Source organism: Spodoptera frugiperda, chromosome 3 (assembly GCF_023101765.2).
Source record: "Spodoptera frugiperda isolate SF20-4 chromosome 3, AGI-APGP_CSIRO_Sfru_2.0, whole genome shotgun sequence".
Lineage (NCBI taxonomy): Eukaryota > Metazoa > Arthropoda > Insecta > Lepidoptera > Noctuidae > Spodoptera > Spodoptera frugiperda.
The window spans coordinates 7439395-7450973 of NC_064214.1; the positions used below are offsets into that span (position 1 = coordinate 7439395).

Genomic DNA, 11579 nt, shown 5'->3' on the forward strand with positions numbered 1-11579 from the left:
GGACAACGTAATTGTGGAAACACGAGCGAGCGAGCATTCCTGTCAGTAAGATGTTAACATGGATATATAATCGGAGGGACCATGCTCGCTCGTCGTGTGTCGGAGGAAAGCCTCGAACACTGCTTACACACTATATGCTGAATCATTTATGGATCATTATCACATTCGCTCACATCCGAACATAACACTTGGAAACAAACAAATCGGAAATCTAATGGAGAGGATATTTATCTATAATACATGAGGATTTCATCTTCGTCAAAACAATTATTATTACAAAAACGCTTAAAAACAATTCATCTGAATAGGAACGAATTTATAAAGACTATAACGATTTTTATAAGTATTTGGGTCGCCACGACTAGAAATTTCAAACAAAATTACAACAGACCGAAAATATAATATATATAGATGCCAACGTAACAGAAACAGAGATTCAACAATCTCTTTACTTCAATAATTATCTTTTGGAAATGAGTTAAATTTATATAACACGTAATTATAACTATGTTATATTACTATACCTCGACGCAACAAGCAAGTATCAACTTAAACAGAGGTAAATATAATGAATTCTTTAATTATAGTTTTTCTACTAAAACATTTATTATTTATAATGGTTAAGCTCTCTATCGTTTTAGGCTCACTGTTGGTCTAGAATAACACAGATGTCTTCAGTTGTGTGCCAGCGAGCGATCATAGTTTACACTCCAACACGAATATAAGCGTTTGGACACACATCCGATTAATATGGAAGTTGCAGGATTCTTCCATTATAATCGAATCTGTGTCTAAGATCTTATACTTTGGTTGCAGTTGACGCATGACGTTGTCACGATAATGGAATGTTGCGTTAGCTCGTGATATTATGCGCAACGTATTTTAAAATAGCTTAGAAGATAAATTTCGTAAGCGTGATGTAGAACCTGAGATCAACAACGTGCGTCGGGTAAATATAACGTCTCGTCCCCACTACAATCGATCGCTACCACTCGTCTGTTCAAAGTTGCAGGGAAATAAGCTCGAGTTCAAAATAAATGTGAAAAACGTCACTCCTTATATCTAACTGGATTACTTACGAGGTACAGGCTGTCACGAGAAGTCATCTTTGTCGTTCTAGAGTCGATATAATAAGTCTCATCTAACAAATATTAATACATACTAGCGCACGCAGCACTAGCCTCGACGAGCGACTTTACATTTAAGAACGTCTTTTTAAGACAATTTGTTTATAAGTATATCTTTATTTAAACCTTTAAAAAAGTACCATCAGGTTTACGTTAGTGTCAGTTACAATGACATTCATTTGTTAATCACGTCCTTTTTAAGCGACTACGCTAAATAAAAGAATTGCCGCTAAGACATTTTGTACAATTTGTAAATTACAAATGGCGATAGCAAAATAATTTCTCTTTTACAATCCCCCCAAAAATTTTGATCGCAAAGCGGTGTTTTGGCTAAACAAAATGGACTGGTTACGCTAAATATCATGTATAAAAGCACTACAGTTTTGTATAAGACCAAATTTTAAAACATCATCAGAAATATATTTTAAATGGCAAGCTACTAGAAAACAGTTGTATTTTAGAAAAAAATGGACGTCTCTGTTCTTAGGTCGAGAATTGGTTATTGACTTTACATTGGATGTGGTCAGGACACTGTCAGTTTGGGAGTTACGACTCGGCCGTGGGTAGCACAACACATTGACACCAGCACTTTCGTTATCGCATCGGTTATCGTTACGTTCATTATAACTAAGATTTTATCAAACTCTTTAGCAGTCTGTTAATTGCATTCAAATATCACAAAAACTCGGCATCTATTTGCAAACGCTCTCACGCGAAGTAGTGGCCACAGGAGTCGGTGCTTACGATCACTTCTTTCATTATCACAGCCTTTTTATTCTACAACAACAATTACACTTTTCTTTGGTTCATTCGGTTCGTAAGCTGCGACTCCGCGGAAGGGGCTCACTTCTTCGATGAGAAGGCCACAAATAGACCCGAAACCTAGAACTCGAGTCTATAGGCCGCACACGATGTCTCATGGTCCTGGAGGTTGATGGTGCACCGTGACGCAGACGGCGAGAGGTCGATCTTGTACTTCTCCAGAGCTTCCTCGTTCTCTGTCACCCAGTAGCCAAGAACGTCGGTGTCATACGTTGGGATTATGGTGACTTCTGTAATGATCAAAAACAATAAATTAGTAAAAATTCAATGGTTCTTTACAATAATTTATAATTTCATTTATAACACATAAACATCGTCATGGTGGTAAGGAAATACAGTTATAATCAACGTACCTAAATCTTTATCTTCCCATGTCTTCTTGGCGTCGAGCAGGGCGTTGTAGATTTCCTTCGATGGCTCTGTTCCGGAGAACACGTAGTAGCGCGCCCGGACTCGTTTGAAGAATTCAATGGCTGAATAGTAAGAATTGCCATGATGTGGAACATACGTCAGTTCCATGTAGACAGGTGCGGGAGCCTTCTTCTTGCTGGGAGACTCTGATGCGCGACTCTTCGCTTCCTTGCTCTTCTCTTGGTTGATCTTATTTTTGTTCAATACATTTGAGTTCGCTTGCTTTTTAGGAGTGCTCTTGCCATCTGCTTGCGTTGGTGGTCCGATCGGACTGGGCAGACCTAGTGGCTTTCCCCAAGACTCGATAGGATCTTTGGATGGTTTACTGGTTTCACTGGTAACTTCAGATTTCTCGTATTTCGTTTCCTGTTTGCTTGATGAACTGCTTTCTGTCACTTTTTTAGTTTCAGATTTGATGTCCTTTAATGTGATTGTACTTTCTTCTTTCGATGAGTGACTCGAGCTAGAGTGGAACTTCGAATCAAGTTCGTATTTCGCAGTTATGTTTGAAATAACCTGAGATCCGCTAACCTTCTTATGTTCTTCGATTGCTTTCTCAAAGTGTTCGTCAGCTTCTTTCAGGAAGGTAGCATCGCTATGTTTCTGATGTTCTGTTCGTTCTTTTGTTAAGAAGTCTTCCGTCATTTTTTTAGCCGAGCTCGTTAGTAGCTCAGTGGTCGTTACTTCAGAATGTGATGAAGATTTATACGAGTCGTCTTCAGGAAGTTGTCCGTAAATTGAAGTTGACATCGGGTCTGGCTTTTCGAACAAGTCCTGTTGCGATTTGGCGGTGTCTAATTCAAAGCTGAGATTTGACCTCGGTGAATGTGCGATCTGAGACTTTGTACTGCTGGGACTACCCTGGCCGTCTTCGTCACTATAATACATTCCGCTGCTCTCTGTGCCCCAGATATGAGTGGCAGCTCTTGACCCTCTCGAGCTGATATCTGATGGTGGTGAGGATATACCAGGGTGGTCCAAGTCGTCGCTCGCTGCTGATGAACTTCGCATATCTCCAGTTTTAGATGAGAGTTTGGAGAATGATTTTTCACTTTCACCAGTATCTACAGTTTCCTCATATTCTTCCCGAAATTCGGAAATTGTGGTCTTTGTAGATTTTGTGGTCTTGGTGACACCGTCACTTCCCTTGCTCACTGTAGTGGTTTCAATGGTTATTTTAATTTTTTCGGGGCTGATTACTTCTTTGGTGGTGACTACAGTAATCGTTTGTGTAATTTCATTGTCTCCTTCTTTGATAACTTTGGTGTAAGTTTCCGTGTCAGTGGTTATTTCTCCAACTGGTGACCGTTGTTTCTTGGGCTTAGACTCTGACTTGTCTTTTGTATCAGCTGGTTTCTGAGTGTCTGCGGGCACTTCATCCAAAATTTGCCTTTCTTCCTGAACAATAGGTTGTTTCTCTATTTCTTCCAGTTCTTCTGGTGACCAATCATCGAGTCCTGTTCCTGGAGGTAGATATGTGATTTGTGTGCGAACATCTTTCGTTGTTTCCACTGTGCCATCATCTTTAGCATTTTCAGTGATTGTTTCCGTCACTGTTTTGACAGCAACGTCGTTCGTTTTACAGTGACAAAGTTCCTCTTTAGTGACATTTGTTGTGATTGTCTGAGTTATTTTTTCACCATGCTCGGATTTGATAATATTAGTCTTTTTATCGACAGATGTCTTTACTTTACCGGTTGGTTCTAATCCTTGCAATGCCGCTTGTAAATCACTGTCCGATGTCTTTTGGAATTCCGAGATTGTTATTTTTACATCTTTCGTCGTTTCCGTTGCGCCGTCAGGGAATTCGTCCACAGTTGTAGTTTCAACAGTCGTTCGTACGCGCTTAATATTCACATCGTTGCTAGCTAAGAACTCTCGCTTGGTCGCTATTGTGATTTTGCGCCTTATGGTGATAGTTCCACGTTGTAATATTTCGTTTTTGACGTCGAAGTCCTCAGTCATACTTTCAACGATTTCCGTATCGCTAATGGGCAAGTCATCCGGTCGTTCTGGAGCGTCGTCATGTTTTTTGTATGAATGACTAGTCACATCAGTAATTGTGACAGTTACCTTCTTTTGGTGATCACAGTGCCATCAGGATATTCATCTTCAGTTTCAGTCCTGATTGTTGTTTTAATTTTCCTAGAACGTGTAACAGTGTTTTCAAATTCTTGTGTAGTTGTGATGACGGTAGTTTTCCTGATGATCTTGATACCATTTTCTGTGATAGAATCTTCAGCAGTTTGCACTGATTCTTTTGGTTTGTCGATTTCAACGTATCCTACAAGGTTTTCGTAGAATGTTTCTGATTTATAATCGTCAAGTGTTACTTTTTTGTCTCGTGTTATTTCTGTGTTTCCGTCAGGCAGTCCAATTTGACTTTCAGTTTCTACAGTAGTTCTTACTTTCTTCTTTCCGTCTTGTGATTCAAGAACTTCCTTTGTTGTCTTAATTGTGATTATTTGTTGAAGTTCTTTTCCTTCTCTTAATATCAAATTATGCTTAGTTTCTACGTTAATTTGTACATCACCAACTTGCTCATAGCCTGCTATATGTTGACTTGGAATATCTTTTTGGTCTTCTTTGATTTCAGAGATTGATGTACTAGTATCCACAGTTGTCTTTGCAGCGCCATCAGGATATTCATCGGTTGTTGTAACAGTTTTTACTGTTTTTAGTTTCCTGAGAACGTGTTGGCTGTCCATATATTTTGTTTTGACAATTTTAGTAACAATTATTCTTTTTATTTGAATGCCATCTTCCTTAATTTCCTTGATGTCCGTATCTTCACTTACTTCAGGTTCGCCTGAGGGCGACAAATCTTTAAGTGCAGCTTCTAGCTTTTTCATTTCAGCCTGTTCCTCAGGAGTAGGTTCGTGAGCCTTAAGAGTTTCATCTACTAATGAGATCTTTTCACTAGCTCTAGTAACAACAGAACCGTCGGGATGTTCATCTTCTATTACTGTCCTTACTGTTGTTTTAGTTCGCTTAATGTTTTGTTCTCCGTTAGTGTACTCTTGCACAGTTGTAGTAATAGTTATTTTCCTTTTAATAATAACACCGTCTTCAGTTACAGTTTTAGTTTCAGTAGTGGTGTCTTCGATTGGCTCTCCAACAGGATCAAAGCCTTCAACATCATCTGCAGTTTCAACTTCTATGTCGGTAACTGAAGTGCTACTTTCTACTATTGTACGAGCTGAACCGTCTGGATACTGGTCAGTTGTGGTGAGAATCGTAACAGTCTTCAGTTTTCTGAGATTGCCTTGTTTATCAGAATATTTCGTTTTGATTATTTTAGTTACGATGGTCCTTTTGATGATTATATCTTTCTCTTTAACATCAATGGACTCGCTAGATTCACTTACTTCAGGTTCACCTACAGGAAGAAATTCTTTTAGAGCGGCATCTACTTTGCTGCTTTCTGACGAAACTTCATCATCGTGTATTGGTGTTTCCTCTTCCGTGGGAGATGCTTCAGCATCTTTGGGTTTATCTGATATTTGTTTAGCTATTATTTCTTCCTGAACGCCGTTAACCACTGGTTTTGAAGGTTTGTCTTCCTGTTTGGTGACTTTGCTTTCTTCAGGTTGTACTTTTTGCTTTGTTAGATGTTCTTCGACGCTAACGTCTGTAATTGTGATACTTGTATCTACAGTCGTCTTTATTGTGCCGTCAGGATATTTATCACTTGTAGTTACAACTGTTTCTGTTTTAATCTTGTGTGGCACACCACGGCTGTCAGAGTACTTTGTTTTAATGATCTTAGTAACAATAGTTCTCTGTATTATGATTTTATTTTCAGTGATTTCTTCAGTTTGAACTTCTTCAGCGATTTCAGGCTCTGATGGAGTAAGATTGCTAAGAATTTCTTCAATCTTTGCATCGTCGGCTTCATCAGTATCTTCTGTGGCCTCTACAATACTTTCATCTGCTAATGTTATTTTTTCGCTAGTCTTCTTGATGACGGAACCATCTGGATGCTCATCTTCTACTACGGTTCTGATTATCGTTTTGATACGCTTAACAGTCCGAGCTGTGTTGATGAATTCCTGTGTAGTTGTAGTAATAGTGGTCTTTCTCTTAATAATCGCACCGTCTTCAGTAACTGTTTCGGTTTCTGTAGTGGTGTCTTCCATGGGTTTGCCAATTGATTCAAAGCCTTCGAGACTTTCATCTACAGCATCTATTCCGATATCTGATACAGAAACTTTGACATCCTTCGTAACTTCTGTAGTACTGTCGGGAAGCATAGTTTCTGTAACAGTTTCAACGGTGGTCTTAAGCTTTTTCTTAGTTCTATCAATATTACTCAAAATTTCCTTTGTTGTTGTGGTAGTTACAATTTGCATAGCACTTTTTCCATCAATAGTAATATTCTTTTCACACTGATCAGTTTCAACTGACTTGTCTTCGACTAAAACCATGCCTTGGAGCTCAAGGCTTTCTGCGGGTTCTACTTCAATATCTGTCAGCGATGTACTGCTATCTACTTTAGTGCGAGATGATCCATCAGGGTAATCGTCCGTGGTAGTAATAGTTGTGTCAGTCTTAAGTTTTTTGGGTACGCCTTGTTTGTTTGCATATTTTGTTTTAACTACTCTTGTGACAATTGTACGTCTAATGGTAAAGGTTTCTTGTTTAATTTCTTCTGTTTTGGATGTGACGCTTTCTTCAGGCTCACCACAAATTACAAATTCACTAAGAATGTTATCTAAATTACTGCTAGAATCTAAAATAATTTCTTCAGTCTTAACTTCAACGTTTTTCTGAACATCTTTCGAACCATCGGGATGTTCTTTAGTGACGTTTGTTTCGATTGTTGTTCGGATCAACTTTTTAAGATCACTGACCTTGATTGTTTCCTTTTTAGTTGTTGTTGTTACAGTTTCCACAACGTCTTTGTTATTTTCTTTGATTATTCGTTTACTAACATCCGTATCGATGATTGTATCTTCAATGTTGTCGTCTGATTCATCAGTCTCACTTAAACAGAGGTAAATATAATGAATTCTTTAATTATAGTTTTTCTACTAAAACATTTATTATTTATAATGGTTAAGCTCTCTATCGTTTTAGGCTCACTGTTGGTCTAGAATAACACAGATGTCTTCAGTTGTGTGCCAGCGAGCGATCATAGTTTACACTCCAACACGAATATAAGCATATTGGACACACATCCGATTAATATCGAAGTTGCAGGATTCTTCCATTATAATCGAATCTGTGTCTAAGATCTTATACTCTGGTTGCAGTTGACGCATGACGTTGTCACGATAATGGAATGTTGCGTTAGCTCGTGATATTATGCGCAACGTATTTTAAAATAGCTTAGAAGATAAATTTCGTAAGCGTGATGTAGAACCTGAGATCAACAACGTGCGTCGGGTAAATATAACGTCTCGTCCCCACTACAATCGATCGCTACCACTCGTCTGTTCAAAGTTGCAGGGAAATAAGCTCGAGTTCAAAATAAATGTGAAAAACGTCACTCCTTATATCTAACTGGATTACTTACGAGGTACAGGCTGTCACGAGAAGTCATCTTTGTCGTTCTAGAGTCGATATAATAAGTCTCATCTAACAAATATTAATACATACTAGCGCACGCAGCACTAGCCTCGACGAGCGACTTTACATTTAAGAACGTCTTTTTAAGACAATTTGTTTATAAGTATATCTTTATTTAAACCTTTAAAAAAGTACCATCAGGTTTACGTTAGTGTCAGTTACAATGACATTCATTTGTTAATCACGTCCTTTTTAAGCGACTACGCTAAATAAAAGAATTGCCGCTAAGACATTTTGTACAATTTGTAAATTACAAATGGCGATAGCAAAATAATTTCTCTTTTACAATCCCCCAAAAATTTTGATCGCAAAGCGGTGTTTTGGCTAAACAAAATGGACTGGTTACGCTAAATATCATGTATAAAAGCACTACAGTTTTGTATAAGACCAAATTTTAAAACATCATCAGAAATATATTTTAAATGGCAAGCTACTAGAAAACAGTTGTATTTTAGAAAAAAATGGACGTCTCTGTTCTTAGGTCGAGAATTGGTTATTGACTTTACATTGGATGTGGTCAGGACACTGTCAGTTTGGGAGTTACGACTCGGCCGTGGGTAGCACAACACATTGACACCAGCACTTTCGTTATCGCATCGGTTATCGTTACGTTCATTATAACTAAGATTTTATCAAACTCTTTAGCAGTCTGTTAATTGCATTCAAATATCACAAAAACTCGGCATCTATTTGCAAACGCTCTCACGCGAAGTAGTGGCCACAGGAGTCGCTGGTTACGATCACTTCTTTCATTATCACAGCCTTTTTATTCTACAACAACAATTACACTTTTCTTTGGTTCATTCGGTTCGTAAGCTGCGACTCCGCGGAAGGGGCTCACTTCTTCGATGAGAAGGCCACAAATAGACCCGAAACCTAGAACTCGAGTCTATAGGCCGCACACGATGTCTCATGGTCCTGAAGGTTGATGGTGCACCGTGACGCAGACGGCGAGAGGTCGATCTTGTACTTCTCCAGAGCTTCCTCGTTCTCTGTCACCCAGTAGCCAAGAACGTCGGTGTCATACGTTGGGATTATGGTGACTTCTGTAATGATCAGAAACAGAAAGTTAGTAAGTAATTCAATGGTACTTTACAATAATTCATAATTTCATTTAACACATAAACATCGTCATGGTGGTAAGGAAATACAGTTACAATCAACGTACCTAAATCTTTATCTTCCCATGTCTTCTTGGCGTCGAGCAGGGCGTTGTAGATTTCCTTCGATGGCTCTGTTCCGGAGAACACGTAGTAGCGCGCCCGGACTCGTTTGAAGAATTCAATGGCTGAATAGTACGAGTTGCCATGATGTGGAACATACGTCAGTTCCATGTAGACAGGTGCGGGAGCCTTCTTCTTGCTAGGAGACTCTGATGCGCGACTCTTCGCTTCCTTGCTCTTCTCTTGGTTGATCTTATTTTTGTTCAATACATTTGAGTTCGCTTGCTTTTTAGGAGTGCTCTTGCCATCTGCTTGCGTTGGTGGTCCGATCGGACTGGGCAGACCTAGTGGCTTTCCCCAAGACTCGATAGGATCTTTGGATGGTTTACTAGTTTCACTGGTAACTTCAGATTTCTCGTATTTCGTTTCCTGTTTGCTTGATGAACTGCTTTCTGTCACTTTTTTAGTTTCAGATTTAATGTCCTTTAATGTGATTGTACTTTCTTCTTTCGATGAGTGACTCGAGCTAGAGTGGAACTTCGAGTCAAGTTCGTACTTCGCTGTTATGTTTGAAATAACCTGAGATCCGCTAACCTTCTTATGTTCTTCGATTGCTTTCTCAAAGTGTTCGTCAGCTTCTTTCAAGAAGGTAGCATCGCTATGTTTCTGATGTTCTGTTCGTTCTTTTGTTAAGAAGTCTTCCGTCATTTTTCTAGCCGAGCTCGTCAGTAGCTCAGTGGTCGTTACTTCAGAATGTGATGAAGATTTATACGAGTCGTCTTCAGGAAGTTGTCCGTAAATTGAAGTTGACATCGGGTCTGGTTTTTCGAACAAGTCCTGTTGCGATTTGGCGGTGTCTAATTCAAAGCTGAGATTTGACCTCGGTGAATGTGCGATCTGAGACTTTGTACTGCTGGGACTACCCTGGCCGTCTTCGTCACTATAATACATTCCGCTGCTCTCTGTGCCCCAGATATGAGTGGCAGCTCTTGACCCTCTCGAGCTGATATCTGATGGTGGTGAGGATATACCAGGGTGGTCCAAGTCGTCGCTCGCTGCTGATGAACTTCGCATATCTCCAGTTTTAGATGAGAGTTTGGAGAATGATTTTTCACTTTCACCAGTATCTACAGTTTCCTCATATTCTTCCCGAAATTCGGAAATTGTGGTCTTTGTGGATTTTGTGGTCTTGGTGACACCGTCACTTCCTTTGCTCACTGTAGTGGTTTCAACGGTTATTTTAATTTTTTCGGGGCTGATTACTTCTTTAGTAGTGACAACAGTGATTGTTTGTGTAATTTCATTGTCTCCTTCTTTGATAACTTTGGTGTAAGTTTCCGTGTCAGTGGTTATTTCTCCAACTGGTGACCGTTGTTTCTTGGGCTTAGACTCTGACTTGTCTTTTGTGTCAGCTGGTTTCTGAGTGTCTGCGGGCACTTCATCCAGAATTTGCCTTTCTTCCTGAACAATAGGTTGTTTCTCTATTTCTTCCAGTTCTTCTGGTGACCAATCATCGAGCCCTGTTCCTGGAGGTAGATATGTGATTTGTGTGCGAACATCTTTCGTTGTTTCCACTGTGCCATCATCTTTAGCATTTTCAGTGATTGTTTCCGTCACTGTTTTGACAGCAACGTCGTTCGTTTTACAGTGACAAAGTTCCTCTTTAGTGACATTTGTTGTGATTGTCTGAGTTATTTTTTCACCATGCTCGGATTTGATAATATTAGTCTTTTTATCGACAGATGTCTTTACTTTACCGGTTGGTTCTAATCCTTGCAATGCCGCTTGTAAATCACTGTCCGATGTCTTTTGGAATTCCGAGATTGTTATTTTTACATCTTTCGTCGTTTCCGTTGCGCCGTCAGGGAATTCGTCCACAGTTGTAGTTTCAACAGTCGTTCGTACGCGCTTAATATTCACATCGTTGCTAGCCAGGAATTCTCGCTTGGTCGCTATTGTGATTTTGCGTCTTATGGTGATAGTTCCACGTTGTAATATTTCGTTTTTGACGTCGAAGTCCTCAGTCATACTTTCAACGATTTCCGTATCGCTAATGGGCAAGTCATCCGGTCGTTCTGGAGCGTCGTCATGCTTTTTGTATGAATGACTAGTCACATCAGTAATTGTGACAGTTACCTTCTTTTTGGTGATCACAGTGCCATCAGGATATTCATCTTCAGTTTCAGTCCTGATTGTTGTTTTAATTTTCCTAGAACGTGTAACAGTGTTTTCAAATTCTTGTGTAGTTGTGATGACGGTAGTTTTCCTGATGATCTTGATACCATTTTCTGTGATAGAATCTTCAGCAGTTTGCACTGATTCTTTTGGTTTGTCGATTTCAACGTATCCTACAAGGTTTTCGTAGAATGTTTCTGATTTATAATCGTCAAGTGTTACTTTTTTGTCTCGTGTTATTTCTGTGTTTCCGTCAGGCAGTCCAATTTGACTTTCAGTTTCTACAGTAGTTCTTACTTTTTCTTTCCGT

The 11579-nt window shown here is 39.3% G+C and overlaps 2 protein-coding genes across 2 annotated transcripts in view; both read right to left on the minus strand.

The window, feature by feature from the left end:
- Positions 1–4429: 4429 nt before the first annotated feature.
- Positions 4430–7498, minus strand: LOC126912956 (uncharacterized). Its single transcript, XM_050707564.1, has 2 exons — positions 7446–7498; positions 4430–7346 (listed from the first exon to the last, which is right to left on the minus strand). The coding sequence occupies exons 1-2, from the start codon at positions 7496–7498 to the stop codon at positions 4430–4432; spliced, it is 2970 nt and encodes a 989-aa protein (XP_050563521.1).
- Positions 7499–8364: 866 nt separating this feature from the next.
- The window catches only part of LOC118274312 (microtubule-associated protein futsch), a 198234-nt gene continuing 195019 nt past the window's right edge, over positions 8365–11579 (minus strand). Inside the window, 2 exon segments of the mRNA XM_050707568.1 lie at positions 8365–8977; positions 9100–11577. Of these exon segments, the coding sequence (XP_050563525.1) occupies positions 8808–8977; positions 9100–11577 (2648 nt within the window). The 3' untranslated portion in view covers positions 8365–8807.

What these genes read in the sequence shown, in the direction of transcription:
- LOC126912956 (XM_050707564.1), bottom strand. Translation starts at nt 7,498, where the DNA reads ATGATCGCTCGCTGGCACACAACTGAAGACATCTGTGTTATTCTAGAC. An exon ending in TGTGTTATTCTAGACCAACA is followed by an intron (nt 7,347 to 7,445) that starts GTGAGCCTAAAA and finishes CCTCTGTTTAAG; the next exon opens with TGAGACTGATGAATCAGACG.